General features: G+C 38.2%; 1 protein-coding gene across 2 annotated transcripts in view; it reads right to left on the minus strand.

Annotated features, from left to right (window-relative positions):
* Positions 1 to 21,885, minus strand: part of GRM5 (glutamate metabotropic receptor 5) — a 607,899-nt gene that overhangs the window by 12,118 nt on the left and 573,896 nt on the right. The window contains exon 8 of one of the 2 annotated variants that reach the window (XM_056114523.1): positions 7,220 to 7,315. The exons of the other annotated variant lie outside the window; for it this stretch is intronic. Coding sequence (XP_055970498.1) covers positions 7,220 to 7,315 — 96 coding nt within the window. The remainder of the gene's footprint in view (positions 1 to 7,219; positions 7,316 to 21,885) is intronic. 2 annotated transcript variants of the gene reach the window in all.

The raw sequence follows: 21,885 nt of genomic DNA on the forward strand, positions 1-21,885 counted from the left end.
ACACTGTGCTATCGCTCCAATCCCCTGAGTACATGAGTTTTATCTTCGTAGCAGATATCATAGTTGTTAGAGTTGAATTCTGGGATTAAACTGAATTGTACTGCTGAGATAAATGATTCACATATTACAAATAAAGTTGAAATGTTATATATGCAAGGGATGGAAAAACAGGTCTGATCTCTCTAAATGCCCAATATACCTTGTCTGGTTTGGGTTTTTATTTGGGGGAGGAGAGTTTGAGAGAGCTTCTTGGGCATACCCAGCAGTGCTTAAGTATTCCTGGCTCTGTGCTCAGGGATGCTTCTGGAGCCTAGAATCAACCACTACCAAGGTAAAAAATTTAAGCGCTATTTTATCTCTCTGGCCTCTAAATATTAGTTATTTTTGTAAGTAACTATGGGAAAGCATGCATTTTACAGTCACTGTCACTGTCCTCCCGGTGTTCATCGATTTGCTCGAGCGGGCCCACTAACGTCTCCATTGTGACAATTGTTACTGTGTTTGGCATATCGAATACGTCACGGGAAGCTTGCCAGGCTTTGTCGTGTTGGTGAGATACTCTTGGTAGCTTTCCGGCTCTCCAAGAGGGGTGGAGGAATTGAACTCAGGTCGGTCATGTTGGCCGATTGCAAGGCAAACGCCCTACCCACTGTGTTACCACTCCAGCCCGCATTTTACAGTAGATAAATTATATCATTGAATTAAGTAATTATCCTGCCCTCCAACAGGTGATAGGTGATAGGTCCTGATGGATCTATCACATCTTCCAGAAGGACAATGGAGATGATTATCCAAGACTTCTACTTGGATCTCTTCAATAGCCTCATCTACCTGCCCACAGATGTCGTTCCCATCGTTCTCCCTTCGAAAATCTGAAACGCCATTTTGTGGAAGCGAAGAGCACCTGGCCCAGACAAGGTCAGACCCAAACACCTGAAGAATCTGCCGTCAGCACTCATTAATACACTGGCTCGGCTCTTCACACGCTACCTGTCTGAATGCAAAGTTCCATCCCAATAGAAAACCAGCAGGCCTGTTCTACTATATAGAAGGGAGACATCCACAATATTGGCAGCTCTCACCCGATCTGCCTGTTGTCTGTCATCTAAAAGCTGTTCACTTGAGTCATCCTGAATAGGACTGGCAGAACACTAAGTGAAGGACAACCATGTGAGCAAACCGAGTTCTGAAAAGGTTTCAGCACAATCGACCATACCCACACAGTAACCAAGCTCATTGAGGTTTCATGGGAGTTCAAGATGCCACTCTAACATCTGTTGATTTTAAAAAAGGCCTTTGATTCTGTTGAGACTGAAAAGGTCATAGAATCCCTAGCCAAATAGGGTGTTCAAACTCAATACATCAGGATCCTCCTTGAGCTGTATTATGGATTCACCACCAGATCTCACCATTCTACAAGGAAGTTATTGACATAAAGAAAGGGGTTCAGCAGAGTGATACTATTTCACCAAAACTCTTCAGTGCCACCCTTGAGAATGTCATGCGACAACTGGAATGGGAAGGAATGGGAGTGAAGACAGACGGTCAGCAACCACACAATCTCCACTTCGGTGATAGCATTGTTCTAATAACACCCAACATTAACCAAGAGGCACATGCTGGCCAACTTCGACTGTGAGTGTGGAAAGATCATACTACATCTGAATTTCATGAAGACAATGTTTATGAAAAAAGGACTAGTTCCTGACATTCCATTTACTCTCAATGGAATGAATATCTCCGAATGCAGCAGTTATGTGTACCTAGGTTGAGAACTCAACATGGCGAATGACCTGGCACCTGAGCTGCACAGGAGGAAGAGAGCGTGGAACACCTGCAAGAGTGTTGAAGAAATAGCTAAGATGACAAAGAACCTCTGGCTCTGGGCACATCTCTTTGACTCCACCATTCTCCCTGCACCAACATATGCCTCAGAGACCTGGGCCCTACGAAAACAGGTGAGTACGTTAATTGGGTCACCCAAAGAGGAATCGAAAGAGCTATGCTTTGAGTAACATGCTTCACTCAAGTGAGAGAAGGAATCCGGAGCTCTGAGCTCTATCGACGATTGAGAATCAGGGATGCTGTCTTGTTTGCCAAAGCATTGAAAATCAGATGAGCTGGACATGTAATTCAATTTGAAGATGATTTCTGGACTAGAGTTGTTACCGACTGGATTCCTTGTGACATCAAAAGATTGTGTGGTCACCAACCTACGAGATGGTCAGACTTTTTCATCAAAACCCTGAACAAATAGTTTGAGGCTTTTTGTGTTCCTGTAGCAAGCAGACGACATTGGGCTACACTAGCACGTGACAAGGGACAAATGGAGACGTTACTGGCGCCCATTCGAGCAAATTGGTGAATAACGGGATATCAAGTGATCAAGAGATCAAGTAAAGTAATTTCCACTAGATTTCATTTTACTAACTTTTCCTGGATTGATTTTTGAAAAGACAACCATAATGTCATGGTGGGGAAGAAGAATACAAAAAAGAACTTTCAAAGGGTATTGGACTAATTGTACTAACCAAAACTTAGTGAATTTCTTATTGGTGCCAGAAGAAGTAAAGCACGTGCATAATCTCATCTCATTTTCATAGTATTTATGATGGGAAGTTCTATATTATTTTTCTTATTTTACAGAAAAGGGAGATTAAAGAGGGAAAAGGGTACTTTGGGGTAATACTGTAGCTAGAACTGGTATAAGATATTTTTGTGTTCAGAATTTTTATTAGAGCTTTCTATGTTTTATTAGAACATTTCTGGGTCAATTATTTATCTCAAGTCTGGCTCATAAATTAGTGCTTCATAAATCAGTAGTATTAGTATGAATTGAGTGAACTAAAGACAAAACAATCCCGGCACACCACAGTTTGGGCCTATATTTAAAAATCTGAGTTTCTACTAATTTCATAATGACTTTTGTGACCTCACTATATAGATATTATTTAAGGCTTTATTAAACATTTAAGTCCTCTAAAATTAGGTAATGCATTTACTAATGAAAATCGTGGGGCTGGAGTGATAGCACGGCAGGTAGGGCATTTGCCTTGCACTCGATTGACCCGGGTTTGATTCCCAGCATCCCATATAGTCCCCTGAACACTACCAGGAGTAATTCCCGAGTGCAAAGCCAGGAGTAACCCCTGTGCTTTGATGGATGTGATCCAATAAGATAAAAAAAAATGTTGCTCAATTGTAGGATAACATTGTTTTGTCCTTCCTGCATAACCTCAGGTAGTTTAGTTTTATTGGGTTTCTCCCATCACAGTACTTCCTTTCCTCTGTGTTTATTTGCAACTTCTTTCTTTGTGCTACATTGACTTGTAAATATTGTTTTTCTTTTCTCCTTAAGTCTTTTGTATAGTTTATTCAGAGCAATGTCCTTTTGGGCACAGGAAGACAGTAGTAAATGCTATGCTTTTGTTATGTGGGAGTCATTTGACTCTAAATATTTTTTCTCCTGGACATCTATTGTCTCCACCTAAACCTCAGCTGCCCTTGCTTCCTGGCACCCCCAAAAGTAGGGTTCCGAAGATGGACCCAGGGCAAGTGGTGAGCTATGTGCTACCCTGGCATGGAGATGGGCCTGGCCCAAGTGCCCTAAAGCTTAACTGTGTTAAGAGCTTGGTCATGGACAGATGCTGTCATGATTCAAAAAGTAACAACTAGATTTGGACCCTAGGGTTAGGAATGATTAATCTGTTCTGAGCTCTATAGTGTGAGTCTGAGGCAAGATGTTCCCTGGAGAGCTTCCCTACAAGCTTCAACGTATCTCTTACTGTGTCCATACAAAAATCACTAGAGGAGAAAAACACCTTAAGAGGTGTTTTGCCCAGACAGTCAGGAAGGGCTTCCTTGTGTTGTTTTTGCTTCCAGGGTGGAGCATGGGCCAGGAAGGCAAGGTGGAGAAAGATAAATAGAGGTGGAGAGAGATGCAGGGGATCAGAATCAAAAGAGGAGAGGTAGAACTCAGGCTGCGAGATGAAGCATGGAGAGATGAGTGGGGATCGAGGAATGAGGGGCAAGGAAGGAAGAATGTGTGAGATTGAAGAGCCGAGAGATTGAATAAACAGAAACTATTGTTCTTCCTTTGCCTGCTCATCACCTACAGCCATCTCAATCCTGTCCATACACAGTGGCTCGAGAGCACTGAACACAAGTGGTGAGAGAGAGCGTCCCGGAGAGCCTGTGAACACACATTCCTCCACGGGTGTGCTCTTTATACTCAATGGTTTAGTGATTAATACTTTACATAATTGATTTTATGACATAGCAACAATAAAATTAATTCAGTGCCACTCTTTCGAGCTTTGAAGAGGAACTAGAGATAGCTCACTTTTCTAAAATCTCATTCTCAGAATGAGAGTAGGAAGCCTTTCCATCATGGGGTGCAAGATGAGCACAACAGAATGAAGACTCCAACTGGCACTGGCTATAAGAAAAAGGATTGATAGTCTACATAACAAGAATTCTCTTAGAGCTGTTCTTTCTTGATCAGCCCACAACTCCATTGTGTTGACTGTTCTCCACCCCTTATTTAGAAACAGCTTACATATAACTGTGTTCCTTATGGTATCTTTCCTTTTAGGAATTTTTAAAAACCTTTTTTTTCTGGATAAGTATGTGTATTTCTTCTTGTGCAATAATATAAAGTCAGAAATAAATATTGGAAGGCTTTGGAAATTTTGGCTTCTTCTTTAGTATGCCTCCAGAACTTTTCTATTTCCTAGCAAGGAGTTTTCTTAGATATAGGATAGCCTTTTCTTCCTATACACACCATCTTTTCTTTGTTTTTATGCAGTTATAATGAATGAGAAGGAAGAGAAAGAAGGAAACTCCACTTGTCTGCAGATGCCTATGATTTTCTGTGGGACTGGGGTAGTGCTTAGAGAGCGCTTTCTTTATTGCCTCGTGCATTATTTTTCTCTGTCACACTAGGACATATCAGTGTAATAAGTTTTGCTGTTATCTTGCCTACATCTAAGCAAATGGGGAAACAACACCAAAGTGGTGGGGCTGGAACAATAGTATAGGGGTGGGGCGTTTGCCTTGCATGTGGCTAACCAGGGTTTGATTCCCAGCATCCCATATGGTCCCCTGCCAGGAGTAATTCCTGAGTGCAGAGCCAGTAGTAACCCCTGTGCATCTTGCGGTGTGACCCAAAAAAGCCAAAGGAAAAAAATAAAAAACCCAAAGTGGTGTATTGCTATTGTAAAATTGGAACTGTTACCAAAATTGACAAGTTGAGTGCCTGCCTCTGTGGTTCTGGCTCTGATCAAAAGAAACTTGGTCTGTTTACGACTCTCAGTGCACCAGCTTTTTCCTCTATACTATCCTGAATCTGATTCCCAGTCAAGACATCTTCAAGTACTTTTATTCACTGGCATGATCAGATATGAGAGTTGTAAAAAATCCCAAGAATAGGATAAGACAGAATGAAGACCTAATGTTTGCTTGAGTAGCTCTGTGACTTTTCCTAGATGAGTAGAATGTTTCAAAATAATAGTTTATGGACAGAATTTAGCAGAATAACTTAAGGAAACTTGTTCCACTACACATTCTTAGGTTGTATTATCTGAGATTTTTTTCTTTAGTTAGCAGCCAGTTTTTCTAGGTTTGGTACCATTAGTCTAAGTCAATTGCTCCAAATCTGGACAGAACCTTTGACTTGTCATTTGATAAAGTCATTTGCACCTTGTTCATTCATCTTAGGGGCGCTTTGACTGATTTTCAAGGATGGTATTATGTCTTTTGTCATAGGTGTAAGGAAGGAAACCAGCAGTCCCAGTTGTATCTGTTCATTTTCTTCCATAAAATAATTTCTTGAAGTGCATCTTCCAGATATTATGAGATCAAAGATAGCTGTATAAAGGTTGGCACCAAATAACTTGTATATGTTTTGACATCACTGCTCTGTTTCTGGGACTTGTAGATGATTCTAGTCACATGTTTGATGACAGTTACTAGCTCAGGCTGTAAGTTAGGCAAGTTCTGTTTACATAATCGTTTTGACAAACACAATGTGAATGTGACTGCCTATAGTTTGCACTATACAGTGAGCTTTGGATAAACTATGACATTTTTAAAAACCAGAAGGAATGCACTATTGAAGAAACAAACCATGTCTGAGTTCAATTCAACAGGATTCAACAGAATTATCTTTATCCTCTAATCAGGGTCATGACATGTATACACACACACACACACACACACACACACACAATTTCTGGATTTCCCTTTTCCTATAATCCATACTGCTCTGCAAGCACTCCATTAGATACTTTTATAACACAGGTGGATTGAAACAACAGATTAGAGGTGGGGAGTAATACATAGTGAGACATTCCCTCAACTCAAGGAACGAAGAACATTCTGAAATTGCTTGATGTTAATCTTGACTGTGTTTAAGTCCAGAACCTTTCCATTAAATCCCATCCCATGCAATAAAGCACGTTCAAATCATGCAACACAGCTCAGTTGATGCTTATAGCCCCACATACCCCAAATTACTTGGCGCTACTCAGTAGGGGATGCCTGATAGGAAAGAACATGCACAGCACAGCAAGAGAGACATTCACCACCACACACAGAGGAGGGGAAGAGCTGCAGAGCTCAGTAGCCGGAGGAGGACTAGATTTCCTGATTTCAGTTTACAAAAAAATCAAAAAATAAGTCTCTTTCCCCTATAGTTCACTAGTCTTACATGGCAATTTCCCTAGGCTGTAAAATGACCTTACATTCAGATTAATGTAAGAAATCAGAATAATTCTCAGACTTGTCTGAGATCAGGGCCTGGCACCGTCCCTCAGTTGCAATCCTTTCCTCAAAATTACTTCTCAGATTGTTTTATTTGTTTTATTTACCTGATTGGTTAATCCTGGAATGTCAATTTCCTCCAATATCTTCCACTTGGCAAACCCCAGAGTAATTTGACCTATGAAAGGATAAGTCCGTGGGAGAACTGAGCTAAGGCTTCAGACATGCAAAGCGCACACCTTGGGCAACAGAAGCGTGTAGGACAGGAGGCTCCCATGACTTTACACAAGGATAGCATGGTTCTTCCAAATAAGACACACACAGAAGACCAGTGGGGGCCCAGGCTGGACACTGTATGAAATGCACAGTTGATGGGGACCTGGGCCAGGGAGCCACCTGTTCCTCTAGCTCGCATACATTTAGGTCACACTGCCTCAGACCATCACAGTTTGCTTACCTGCTCATTGTTGCTCTCCCACCATTCCCCATACTCCCTTTGGGGGTGAAACATTCTATTTCCGACTTGTGCTGGGCCAGTCTCCTGTCTTTGTACCTGGTGAGCATGAACAAGGACAGGAGCAAACAGAGAAATGTGATTGTGTGCTTCACTGGCCAGGCTGAGGAGAGACAGGGCTGGCCTGTGCCATGACACTGTTTCCTTATTCTCAGTGCAGTGGCGGGCCTGGGACACTTGCTGGGTGACAGCTATGGGATACAGATAATGTGGAATGATTGAATGAATTCTTGGTTGAACCATATGCACTCTACTCATTTACACTGCATAGTAATATGTGAATTTATTGTCTTTAATGGTCAGTAGTAGAAGGCATGCAGTTCGGGGCTGAAGAGATAGTACAGCGGGTAGGGCATTTGCCTTGCACGCAGCTGACCTGGGTTCTATTCACAGCATCCCATATGGTCCCCTGAGCACCACCAGGAGTAATTCCAGAGTGCATGAGCCAGGAGTAACCCCTGTGCGTTACCAGGTGTGACCCGAAAAGCAAAAAAAAAAAAAAGAAGGCATGCAATTTAAATTAAAATTACTTAATGAATACCCTGTACCTGGTGAGTATGAGCAGGGATGGTACTAGAAATTTACCTAAATTTAATTGCAGTAACAACCCTGTGGCAGAGGAAGCCTAAAATTATAAAGATTAAGTTTGATTAAAGATTTTGAACATAGAAAGTATCAGTTTAGAACTCACATTTTTGGCCATTATAATGTTAATTATATATATTATAATATATATATTATAATGATAATTAAAGTGGCACTGTTATCTCACTGTTGCCTTCCATGATCAAGGTTCTGTTTTCACCATTCTCATAATTAATAGTAAATCATATTCTATATAATATTTATATATGTAATCTCATCATCAATAAAAATTCTCAACATAAAGTACCTTCATTAAGTGGTAATTAATTGGGACTTTTGTACTAAAGACTGGTGATGCCGCAAGAGAAAAGAGTCATCAGATACGAAGGTTGTACCAATCGAACTTAACTTTTTAGTCAGGACTGGACTGCCTTCATAGAGAAGGATATCAGAAGTGTTAATTCACTCTGTGTGAAAGGTATAGAATTTTTCCTCTATGTATGCATATGCAGCGAGTGTTTTATCCATTCAGCACAGGAAGGACATTTGGGCTTTTTCTAATTTTTGATAATTTTGAAAAAACAGAAAATATGTTATTACATTCCCAATAGTAGTCTCCTACATAGAGCATTTAGATAATCCATTACATCTGAGTGAAAGTTTTCAAAGCCAATGTGCTTCACAGAAATAATGTTTCTTTTTCTGTTGTTGTGGAAGGGAACACCCAGCAGTGCACAGGGCTTACTCCTGACTCTGAGCTCAGAGATTACTCCTGCCAGTAGTTGTGTGTCTGTGTGGGAGGCATATGAAGTAAATCTTAACAGGGGTTAATACAAGCACTGTACTAAATCTCTGGCCCCAGTAATGTCTTTTGGATAAGTCATTAAGACAATGAGATAATTAAAGTGGCACTGTTATCTCAGTTTGCCAGCTGAGGAAACATGCATATTTTTGTTGACTAAACATACAAGACTGATCAATGGAGAACTATGCATCGAACCTGCAAGGTACTATGGTTCTTAAGGCTTAATACTTCAACCATGTTCCTGGTACTCAACAGACAGTATAGTGGCAAGTCTAATTATTATTCAACTTGCTCACTCTTAGAAGAATGAACACTTTGAGGGAGAGCTTCCAAGTGCTGCTTGGGTTGACTGAGGGCCTCCAGGAATATAACTGGGTAGGCAGATGAGTGGCAAGCTCAGTGAGTGATAGGGAAGTCTGCTGGGGGTGGGGAAGCCAGGCTTCACCTGGCAATTCTCGGAACAAAAACAAATGAATCAAGGTTGGTCATGTGCAGGGATTGCACCCTAATTCGCCATCTCCCCTGCCCCTCGAAACCATGACCTTCCTCCAATTTTACTCTCTTGTAGGTACTAATAGTATTTGAATAAAATGGTTAATTTCATCAAGCAAAATGGAGGTTATGGATTACCATTCAATAGACATTAGCAGAGCAGCTATTGTATTCCATGTCTTGGGGAAACAGAGATAAATAACCCAGAAATCCTGTTTTCCTAGACCTTGCATTCCAGTGGAAGGAGAGAAAAAGGACAGTATGTGCATTAATGACTTTAGGTCTCCAGTCACAGAAAGAAAACAAAGAATTTAATGATATATAAGAGGAGGTAAAGCATAGCAACAGACCTGAGTAAGAAGCCTTTCACTAAGAAATGACCCTAAAGGAGAATCCTTGGTAGAACATTCATCATTGAGAGACTTGTTGTTACTGTGTTTGGCATATTGAATACCTCACGGGTAGCTTGCCAGGCTTTGACATGAGGGCGAGATATTCTCGGTAGCTTGCCAAGCTCTCTGAGAGGGGTGGAGAAATCGAACCTGGCTCAGCTGTTTTTTCTGAGTGGATTGAAATTTATTTAAATAATTATTACTCTAATCCAGATGTTAGATGGAGTTCTTTTAAATAAACTGCTAAATTATTTTTAGATAATTAATGATTAAATTTATTTATTCATAATATTTTAATATGTCATATATTATTTTTCCTACCCCTGGCTAAAATCTTCAAAAACCATTTTTCACTTTTATGTATATATTGTTTCAACACCTCACCTATCACTAAATTCTGTTTCCTTCAACCAGTGTCCCAAGGACCTCTCCCAGTCATCTCTCCTCCCATGTCATCTCAGTTCTTTAGACAAAATCTCATTATGACGATTTTATTATTTGTTGATCCTAGAATATGTTTATTTTTTATCCCACAGAGAGACTTTTTAAAATTTTTTTAATTTTTTTAATTTTAAAAGCTTAAAAGTTTTAAGTGAAAGACTTATAATTTTTAAATAAGTTTTAAATACATTTTTAATTTTTTTGATTTTAAAATTTTTCTAAAAAATTATTGTGGAGGTAGTGACTATACACATATTGATGAATAGAGTTGAAATCCTCAAATTCCACAGAACTGTAAGTCAATGATGTTGATAAGATAAATTTCTTTCTAAAAATTGTATATCTTTCTTTTCTAAAGGTACATAATTTTTTTAAAAAAAGTCATGAATAAATTTGTGCTTACTAATCTTTAATTTGCATGAAACAAATGATCCTGGGGTCCAGAGCAATAGCACAGCAGGTAGTGTGTTTGCCATACATTCACTTGGTCAGTTCCTGGCACCCCATAAGTCTCCCCGACCCCTGAACACAGACCCAGGAGTAAGCCCTGAGCACCACCAGGGCTGGCCCCCAAACCAAAAACTAAATAAGTAAATAAAGATAAAGCCTAAAAATTTAAATTTTACTAAGCATGAGGAAAATAAATACAATTTTCAGAGTCTGAAAATGCTCATGAAAGCATAAAAGTGTTTTTATTGTAAGAAAGGGAATTTTGTTTTTTATATTAGAAAATATCTATTATAGATAACACTTAAGTATCCGCATTGATAACAATATTGTAATAAAATATGGATGTAAGATATATCTGGTTCTTAACTTTTCTCTTTTTGATCCTAATTTGCAAGTGATCAGTAGAATAAATAAGGGAAGTCAGTGAAGAAACGAGTTATATGACTTTAAATATTGATTCCTCATTTGAGACCCTAATTTCTGAATTTATGTGTTTAGTTTATACTTAATAGGGCACTAATATGGAGCACATAAATTTACAGTGTAGCATGGGAAGACAAAATGCAAATTGATCATTTATAAACAATGTGTGTTGTTTTAATGCAGTAACAAATATAAGGACTTTCTAAGCTTTACTAGAATGACAGGAAAAAATTCAGGGAGATGCGATGCCTAAGATTTAGAAATGAGTCAGAATGCAGTGCACTGTGAAAAGATGGGTAGGCAGATAGAAAAAAAATCAAGAGCAAGACTTAGCAGCATGGTGATATGGGGAAACACTGTCTAATTTTTTTAAATTGTGAACTTTGTGTAAAATAAGACATGAGAAAACAGACAGTATGAATGAAAGACTATAGAAAGTAGTTCATGGGTTAATTAATTCAATAGTTTATGAGATTCCACTTTCAGATCTTTAAACTAAGAGAAAAATATGATCAGAGTTGACATTTAAATAAAATGCTAAAAATTTGGCACAACAAAATTAGAGAGATTTATTCTGCTCAATAGTCTGTAAAAGAGATAATGAGATGACTTAGGATAATTATGATACGTATGAAAAGTAGACTTTCAAAAATATTTAGTCAGGGAATTAGCAGAATGCATTGGATGAGAGTGTAAGAGAAAAACAAAACAAAACAACAGAATTCTGCCCTCAGTACTGCATTGCATGGCACACTTGGAGATAAATAAAATGGAGAAAGAATACATTTGGAGGAAGGGATTAATTAAACGTTTCATTTTGGAATACCAAATTTGGAACGTCAAAGTGAACATATTCAATAGACACATTGGTATATGGGTATAAGAATCTGGAGGTTAGGAAACTGTCACACTTACAAGCCACCAACATACTATGGTTGAAAATAGCACGAGGAAATCTGAAAGTGCTTACGGAGAGCAGGTAGACTATGCAGAGATGGTATTTACAGACTTGCTGTTTCTTTTTTTTCAAAGATATGTATCACAATATTAATCTGAGCATTCCTTCAACACATTTACTGAGTACCTACTAAATGAAAAGTAACTGAATTCACCTTCATTTATATTGTAAAAAAAAAAAACCAAGCAAACAAATGCCCTGTCTCCAGACTTCTAGATTCTCTCTATAGCCTTCACACTTTGTTTTCTGGGCCATATCTTTGCATAAAAACTGTTGCAAAAATTTTTAATAAACAAAATTATTTGCTCTGAAATTACCGTTAGTTGTTTTTACCTGTGAGTTTGTGTTCCTTCTGTACCTACTTTGTTCAAGTATCTCTATATCCTCTTTATACAAGTCTGTAGGAACCCATATTCATCAGTTAAATCCAAAAAGTAGAAAGGGAAAGAATTACTTATGATATGACAGTAAATGTAATTTATCCACAATTATTTGAATAAAATATTTTGTTTCTTACTCCATTTCAGATTTCCTACCAATATCTATTAAACCTTGGATTACTGAAATTTCCCTAGGAACTATGGGGTTCAGAATGAATAAACAGTACTAATGAGATAAAGAATAAAAAAGATGGATATATTCACTGTATCACTGTGTCACTATCATCCCGTTGTTCGTCGATTTACTCGAGAGGGTGCCAGTAACGTCTCTATTCCTCCCAGTCATGAGACTTTAGCAGCCTCTACTTACTCGTCTTTCCCAACTATTGGAGGCTCTTTCAGGGTCAGGGGAATGAGGCCTGTTATAGTTACTGTTTTTGACAATATTGAATACACCATGGGGAGCATGCCAGGCTCTGCCCATGTGGGCAGGATAACCTCAGTAGCTTGCATTATATATCCAAAAGGTATGTGTATATATATATATATACATTACGTTTAAAGGTATATATATTTATATATATAAAATATATATATTTCTCTCTATGAGAATGGATACATTAAAATAGTAAAAGTGTGTAAATTTTGATGCATATTGGGGAATGAAACTTGAAGTTGGAAGAAAAAGATTTTGATGGTAGAAATGCAGGTTGAGCACAAGTTTAAATAAGAGACCACAGGTAGGCTAAAATGTTATTTAATTTTTTATCAAAATTCAAATTACTATAATATAAAATGAGAATTGTGGTAGTTTGTCATTATACAAATACCAATGGTGCCATTTATATGTGCACTAAACAATCCATAATGAAAGTCGCACTTGAGATCGACAAATTATTTCCAGAGAACTTTGGTAACAAAAAGTAATTGTAAACAGAGTGAACAGGTGGAAGAATAATGTGATGTCAATAATCTTAAAGAGGGAAGGTTCTAGCACTTACATAATTATGAATAAGGTGTGGACTATGTCTGGACATAGCATTTAGCTCCTGACCTGAAGCTTTATATCTTGAGGATTGTTATTGTTACTATGAAAGAATAATAATTCTTTGTGAAGCATTACAGAAGGTGGACTTTTAAAGATAAGACAGTTTAAAGAAATGTTTTGTAAAACACTGAAGATGAAGGACAGAATTTATCATAAAACTTGGATTACAGGCAGAACTTTCTAATAGTTTAGAAGGAAAGGGTCCAATAGATAAAACAAAGAGAAATACGTGGAATTTTCAACTATGGTAATATTTCTTTTTTAAAATTTTTATTTATTTATTTTTTATTGTATTGAATCACCATGAGATAGCTACAAGCTTTCATGTTTGGGTTACAATCACACAATGATCAAACACCCATCCCCCCACCAGTGCACATTCCCCACCACCAATATCCCCAGTACAGCCCCCATTTCCCACCCTTCCTCTACCTCCATGGCAGACAATATTCCCCATACTCTTTCTCTCTACTTTTGGGCATTATGGTTTGCAATGCAGATACTGAGAAGTATCATGTTTGGTCCATTATCTACTTTCAGCACACTATGATAACATTTCTAAGATGTAAAGATTCCATGCAAGAGCGCTGAAGAGAGTAGGGCAGGTAGGGCACTTGCCTTGCACTCAGTGGACCCGGTAGGTTCCCTGAACCTCAGCTGAAGTGATCCCAGAGCAGAGAGCCAGTAACGAGCCCTCAGAACCACAGGGTATGGCCTAACCCTTGCCCACTTGGTTTCATGCCCATCTATTGTCTCATTGTTGCTTGAAAGTATCAGACATCTCCCCATCCAGGGATATCTTGAGCATTTTCTCTTGTGTTATTGTCTTGCTCAAGATACCTTCAGAGCTATCTTTTACATCTTTTCCCAGTGTATATCAATACGGCCTACCAATAACATTCCATTATAAATGGCAACTGCAGTACCATTTTTATTATTGCCACTTCTAATTTTATCTCACTCAACATAATTTATATTTTTATTATGGTTAAAACTTTTCTCTGAAGCATGTGAGTTCTATGAGGATGGATATGGTTTTCTTCAATGCATTCTTTCCAGAACCAATTACATTGCAGCTCACTGAATGTAGGCATGAGTAAATAAAAATGGATCCAAGTTATAGAGAACTATCTGAGTTTTAGTTTGAGTGTCTGGAAGTTAATGAAGTGAAAGTGGAATGGGTGGAATTTAAAGTTTGTGAAAATTCAAGTGGAAGTGTAAAAGAGCCATTGGGAAGAAAGTTTATGGAAAAGGCAAAAACTTCAGGGAAAATGGCAGGCTGTGAAACAGTGACTCCTGTAATGTTGTATAGAACTATTTTTTATTTACTTGTAGTGCATATAGCTGTATTATTTTGTTGTTTTTGGGCCACACCATATAATGGCCAGTCTTTCTCCTGACTCTGTGCTTGAAGATCATGTCTGACAGGGCTCTGGAGACTAAATTAGAGCTGGGAAACAAAGCTTCCCGGCAAGTTCCTTACTTGCTCTACTATCTCTCCAGTCTTTATTTTTATTCATTAAAAAATTGTTTTGTCCTGGGGCCTCACCTGAATGTTCTCAGATCCTTTTTTATTTTAATTGAATCACCATGAGATACAGAGAGAGAGAGAGAGAGAGAGAGAGAGAGAGAGAGAGAGAGAGAGAGAGAAGGAAAGTACCTACTTTAGAGCTGGGAAATGGCAGGAGGGAAACTGGGAACACTGGTGGTGTGCTCAGGTCTTACTCCTGTCTCTCTACTGAGTGATCACTCCTGTCTCTGAGCTCAGGAATCACTACAGGTGGGCTCAGGGGACCATATGGAGTGACAGGTATCAAACCCAGGTCTTTTATATGCAAGGCAAGAGCATTAACCACTGTATTATTCCTTCACCCCTGCCATATTCATGCCAACAAGCTGTATTCAGGTGATAGGTGCTAATTAGATGCTAATTAGACTAAGATGATAATAGTAACCCGATAATAGTAACCCGTTTTGCTTATCAGTTTCAGTCAGTGATCCTGAGAGTGTCTTAAGGAAATTTTAAAGAACTCACATTTATGATTTTTTTTAGCTCTAGTAAGAAGTCTTGGAAAAATATGATCTCATTTTTTCTCTGACCAGTTGTCTGGATGTGATGCCCAATAATGCTACAACTATCTCCTGAAACGAGAGAAGCTAAACCAATGTTTCAAAACAGGAAAATTAATAGAGAATGTTGATCCTGGACCATGTCTCTGAGGCAATGAACCTCTTTAATTATAGAACATCTTTTATAAGATAGTAATTTCCTTTAAAAACTGATTTGAATTAGTTGTAAATTCTCTCATAACCAAACTTTTCTATCTTTTCCTGTATTTTCATTATTTTCTATATCCAAACTAAGTATCAGAATATCTAATTTTGCTTTTAATACTTACTTAGATTCTGATATTTATAACATTTTATATACATGTGTATGTTTTTATGAAAACCCTAAAAAGCAAAGGTAAAGGTAAAGGTAAAGGCCCTCCCATTGATCGTCGATTTGCTCGAGCGGGCCCAGTAACGTTTCCATTGGAGACTTTGTTGTTACTGTGTCTGTCATATCTAATATGACACGGGGAGCTTGCCAGGCTCTGCCCTGCGGGCGAGATACTCTCGGTAGCTTGCCGGGCTCTCCGAGAGGGGCGGAGGAATCGAACTCGGGTCGGCCATGTTGGCCGCTTGTAAGGCGAATGCCCTGCCCGCTGGGCTATCGCTCCAGGATTTCCAGTGGTGCAATCGGTTAGCGCACGGTACTAAAAAGCAAATCATAATAAATTCCCTGATCTTACCAAACATATGTAGTCTTCTATATACTATTCAATTTTATAATGCTATTTTATGTACATATCTAAAAGTTTTCCTAGAGTTATATTTGTATAGGGGAAAAGAAAGATGGTCTGTCTAAAACTAAGTATTATTTACTCCACGTTTCCCTCAATCAACAATCAATTACCCCTTGAGACATCATGCAACCCTCATTGTTCATTTACTTACAGTTGTACATATAATAACCAAAACCAATAATATGATGGTGTGATTTACAAGAAAAATATACACTTAATTATTTATAAGAACACTGTAGACTTCTTATATAGTTGATCTTCTTTTAGGATTTTTGGCTCACAGCCCCACAATCTTTGGGATTTCCTAAATTATAAGTGTTTTTTTTGAAAAGCATCTAAGGATAGGGCCCATTGCCTAGTGGATCTATGCTATTTTCACTCATCCCTGTACAAGCCATGAGAGACAGTTACATCACCATTGGTCAATGAGTTCATCAGTAACATCTATGTAAAAGCTCCCTTAGATGTTGTAAAAGAAAGGCTTTGGGAAGCTTCCTGGTTTGTGAAGATGCAGGAATAGTGGCAGGTCTGAAGTAGATCTAGAAGCACTATTCTCCTTCCCATGTTCTCTGCATCTATTATTCTGGTTGTTTCTGAGTCATATCATTTGATTATAAATAGGGGAACTGGTATGTAAAATGTTTCTTTGAACTCTGTGACCTGCCCTTGAAAATTGGTCAAATATGAAAAGGGGATTGTAGGAACTTGATTTATAGCTAGTCATTCAGAACAACTGGTGTCAACCTGGGTTTATCATTAGCATTTTAAGTAGAACTGGGCAGGGAAGGGCAGTTTCCTTCAGTAGGATTAACCTTTAGTTCTTAACTGAACCCAAATTTGCTTTCTCTGGGTAGGTGTGTTGAGTTGAATGAAATTGAATTCTATGATACCTATCTGGTTGTTGTCTGGAGAATTGTGGAATAGTATATCTCTTAATCTCCCCCCACCTCCCCTGCCACTATCAACATAGACAATGGAATTAGGTCAGGCACTCCAAAAATAAAGCTACTATAGCTTTAGTATTGTATTGTCACACTGTGAATTAATGGAATACATTTAAGTCAGTTATGATCACTTATGACCACTTCAGTAAATTTTGTGCAAAAAGATTTGCACAATTACCATTGGCTTTTCTTTATTGATGGTTTCACTCCATAACTTTTTGTTTTGTTTTGTTTGGGGGCTACTATAACTGGCTGTCCTCATCTTGTCCTCCTGGCTCTGTGCTCAGGGATCACTCCTGGCAGTGCTCAGGGGACTATATGCAGTGTTGGGAATTGAACTGGTAAGCCCATGTGCACATCAAACACCTTAATCCGTGTACTCTTGCTCAAACCCTACCCCTACCCCTTTCATCCCAACAGACTAAGAAAGTATCAAGGAAAACAAAATAAGGAAGCAAAGTTCATTTCCCTGTGTGCCCCTTATCTCAGATATAGATGGAAAAGTGACTATGACTCTACTAATGGAATTAGTGCTTATGGAATTCTCTTCTAGGCACCATGCTTTTTGAACCTGATAAGAGTAACATTAGGAACTAGTTTTCATTTCCTCATTTATTTTCCCTTTATTTTATTTTATTTTTTTTAAAGTTGTAGATTTACAATTTTTTGTGCTTTGGTTTCAATTATACAATGATCAGATACCCATCCCTCCACCAGTGCCCATTTTCTACCACCATGGATAATATCCCTCCCACCCCCATCCCCCCATCCCCCCTGTCTCTGTGGCAGGGCAATCTCCTGTGTTCTCTCTCTCCTTTTGGGTGTTGTGGTCTGCAAAAGAGGCATTGAGTGGCAAACATGTTCAGTCCATAGTCTACTTTCGACATGCATCTCCCCTCCTGGGAGGATCCTCCAAACATCCTTTATTTGGTGCTCCCTTCTCTATCTGAACTGCCCTTTCCTCTAGGATACCCGGCTGGCCTCTAAGTTATGGAGTAATCCTCCTGGTGCTGATCTCAGCTATTCTTGGGTATTAATCTCATACTTTGTTACTTTATATCCCCCAGATGAATGCAATCTTTCTATGTCTATCCCTCTCTTTCTGACTCATTTCGCTTAGCATGATACTTTCCATATTGTACCACTTGTATGTAAATTTCATGACTTCATCTTTTCTAACAGCTACATAGTACTCCATTGTGTAGATGTACCAAAGTTTCTTTAACCAGTCATCTGTTCTTGGGCATTCAGGTTTCTTCCAGTTTCTGGCTATTGTAAAGAGTGCTGCAATGAACAAACAAGTGCAGATGTCACTTCGACTATACCTTTTTGCCTCTCTGGGATATAAACTAAGAAGCTTCTGCACCTCCAAAGAAACAGTGACCAAAATACAAAGACAGTCTACAGAATGGGAAAGGATATTCACCGAATACACATCTGACAAGGGGTTGATATCCAGGATATACAAAATACTGGTTAAACTCCACAAGAAGAAAACATCCAACCCCATCCAAAAATGGGGCAATGAAATGAACAGAAACTTTCTCAAAGAAGAAATCCGAATGGCAAAAAAGCACATGAGAAAATGCTCTACATCATTAATCATCAGGGAGATGCCGATCAAAACCACAATGAGATACCATCTCACACCTCAGAGACTGGCCCACATTCAAAAGAACAAAAGCAACCGATGCTGGCATTTCCTCATTTTTTAATTTTTCTTGGTCTCCCTGGCTTTGGGCAAAATGTTTCTGTTGCGCTTTCAACCTTCACTATAGTCTAGTCATTATCTCCTACTTTTTACCATTACAATTATTTTCACGATTTTGAACCTGCATGTTTCTACTCTCGTATTGGTTCCCCAAACAGCTATTAAAACTTCAGTTGCTGAAACTCCAGGCAAATTTTGGATCTTCTTTCACCCAGTAAGAATCACCCAGAAACAGTTTTTAGCTTTAAAATATATGATGCTGAAAGTAGAGCAATGTGATTTGTTTTCTGTCATATACATTACTCTTTTTTCAATTCTAATAGAAATAAAGGAGAAAATGTCTGACACATATGTGATGTATTTGAGGTATTATGTAATTTTGATTTCATTTTATTCCCTCAACCAAGTAAGTAATATTATCCACATCTTTAAACTAAGGAGCCTGTGGCTGAGAAAGTATCACATTTTAATAAGGTCCCATAAATAATAGTAAATGAACTAGACTTCAGATACTTCACTTTTAAACTCATTCTCTTTAATAACAGCTCACTTTTTATTTTTATTTTATGCTTTAAAATTTTACCTAATAAAATATGATAACCCATTTAAAAGACAGAAAAGGTCATGAATCAAGGTAATGTGTGTATTTCGTGGAGCTAGCCTTTGAGTGCAATATAAACTTATTTTTTAAAGGTCAAATTTGACTACACAGTCGCTAAGTGGAATAAATATTCTTCCATGTCCTTTGCAAACATGGAAAAAGACCGCCATGCTTCTGACAAGAGGTTGTTTATCTAGAAGCACACGCACACTCGATAGCTACAAAAGAGGCATATCTGAAAATTGACAGTATAAGTGTGGGATATTGTGTGATATTAGAAAACAGACAAGATGTAGTGATGGAATATTTTAACAACTGTAAAGTGTTACAAAGAATGCTGAAGACAGAGCCCAGAGCATTCTTTCAAGTCAATATGATTTAGGAGAATTCTACTTGAAGGTGGACTGAACATCCAGACCACATTTCAGCTTAGAGGGAAATCTGTTTGACAAATTTAGCTTAATAATACAAAGTATGTTGCGAAATACTCCCCTACTGTAATCTGCCCTTTTTGTATCTATACATATATAAATATTTTAGAATGGTTTAATACTTGGTGTACTGACAACTATGTGGTCTCTGCATACTGAAAAATAGCCTTGCTCAGACTTTAAATCTCAAGCTCACTCATTCAGCGATTTTAAATTATAAAATATACTGAGCATGATTAGTAACTCCATAAAATAATGTCAGAAATGAACATAAGTTCCAACAATACTTGAAAAACTGCAAGGGAACATATTGCTCTGTTCACTATAAAATAAAAGAAAGGTAAAGTTGACATGTGGAGATAAAATGCAAATAAACAATCAAAATGTGAAGATATCATGTTTGCCTAGTAATTCTATTCATAGGAATTTATTCTGAGAATATAACTTAAGAGCATCAAAGGATCCTAATCAACACTGTTTCCTTGAAAGTTATAAAAATCATCAAAAACAAAACAAAAAAGGCAAATTGCTTAATAAACAAAACATAACAATATATATTTGTAATTGAGCTAGGACCTCATTTAGATGTGTTAAGCTTTATATTGAGTTAGGACTCTCACTTAGATCCTAGAAAGTTTTCTAAGGATGTATTTTCATCCACGTTTGATAAGATCTTCTTTTAAGGTATCTTTAAGTCATTTTGTTCTTTACTTTCCCTTGATATTACTATTGGTTTCACAATCAATAGAGACCCTGGAAGATGCAGATTTTAAAACTAGTTCTAAGATGCTTTACAAGCTTATAAATTATTTATAGTGGAAATATTTATAAATATTTAAATATAAATATTTCTAGCCTCTATCTCTCTTGGAGAGACTGGCAAGCTACTGAGAATATCCCGCCCGCATGGCAGAGCCTGGCAAGCTCTTTGTGGCGTATTTGATATGCCAAAAACAGTAAATACAATGAGTCTCATTCCCCTGACCCTGAAAGAGCCACCAATATAGCAGCGTTAAGAAGGATGAGGAAGGAGAGGCTGATAAAATCTCAAGGCTGAACTAGGCTGCCAAAACGAAAAAGGACAAAAATGACTGTACTTTCAATGCACGTACGCTGGCATCTGATGCATCCATCAAGGACTTGATGGTACAAGTGCAAAAGATCAAGTACGACATCATTGGTCTGACCAAGTCGAGAAGGCATAAATCACATCATGCCTTTTTTGACACTGGAGAAGAACTGTTCCTTCAGAACATGCGACAAAAGAGGCATTGGTGGTATTGGTGTTCTTCACAAATCACAATCACAAATCATCTTGTTAATCGTCGATTGCCTCGAGCAGGCCCCAGTAACGTTTCCTTCATCCTAGCCCTGAGATTATATTCAAGGCTCTTTAGGAGAATGAGACCCATCATTGTTACTGGTATTTGGCATATTGCATACACCACGGGGAGTTTGCCAGACTCTGCCGTGTGGGCAGGCTACATTCGGTAGCCAGTTTGTCCAAAGTAGTCCTTGTCAACACAAATTTGGCTATAAGCATTGATTCATTCAAATGACTAACAACCCAAATTGGACGATTACACTTGAATAGATGTGGCTCAGTGCTGGCAGTTTCTATCTTCGTTGTCTACGCACCAACATCCAATTATGATGAAGTAGAAATTGAGATGTTCTATATGGAGCTGGAGAAGTTTTATAAAGAAGACCACACCTTCTACAAGATCATTGTCGGTGGTTTTAATACCAAGATAGGACTGAGAAGATCAGCCAAAGAACTCCAAATCGGGACCCATGGCCTAGAATGGACTGAACAGAGTGAGAGACTGTCTGAGTTCATCAGGTCGACCAAAACCATCATTGGTAACTCAAATTCCAGAAGGCGAATCTAAACATTGGACAAGGGAGACTTCCAGTGGACAATTCCACAATGAAATTGACCACATCATATTCAATCGATGGTTTTGCCTGACCAATGTCGCTGTTGTCCCAAAATTCCAAATGTGATCAGACCACCGTGTCCTTCGTGAAAAATTCTACTTCACAGAGTGGGGAGAAAGGGCTGCAAAGTTTAAGAAGAAAACTCCCAGAACGACCAC

The sequence above is a fragment of the Sorex fumeus genome, unplaced genomic scaffold, assembly GCF_029834395.1.
Source record: "Sorex fumeus unplaced genomic scaffold, SorFum_2.1 ptg000026l, whole genome shotgun sequence".
NCBI lineage: Eukaryota > Metazoa > Chordata > Mammalia > Eulipotyphla > Soricidae > Sorex > Sorex fumeus.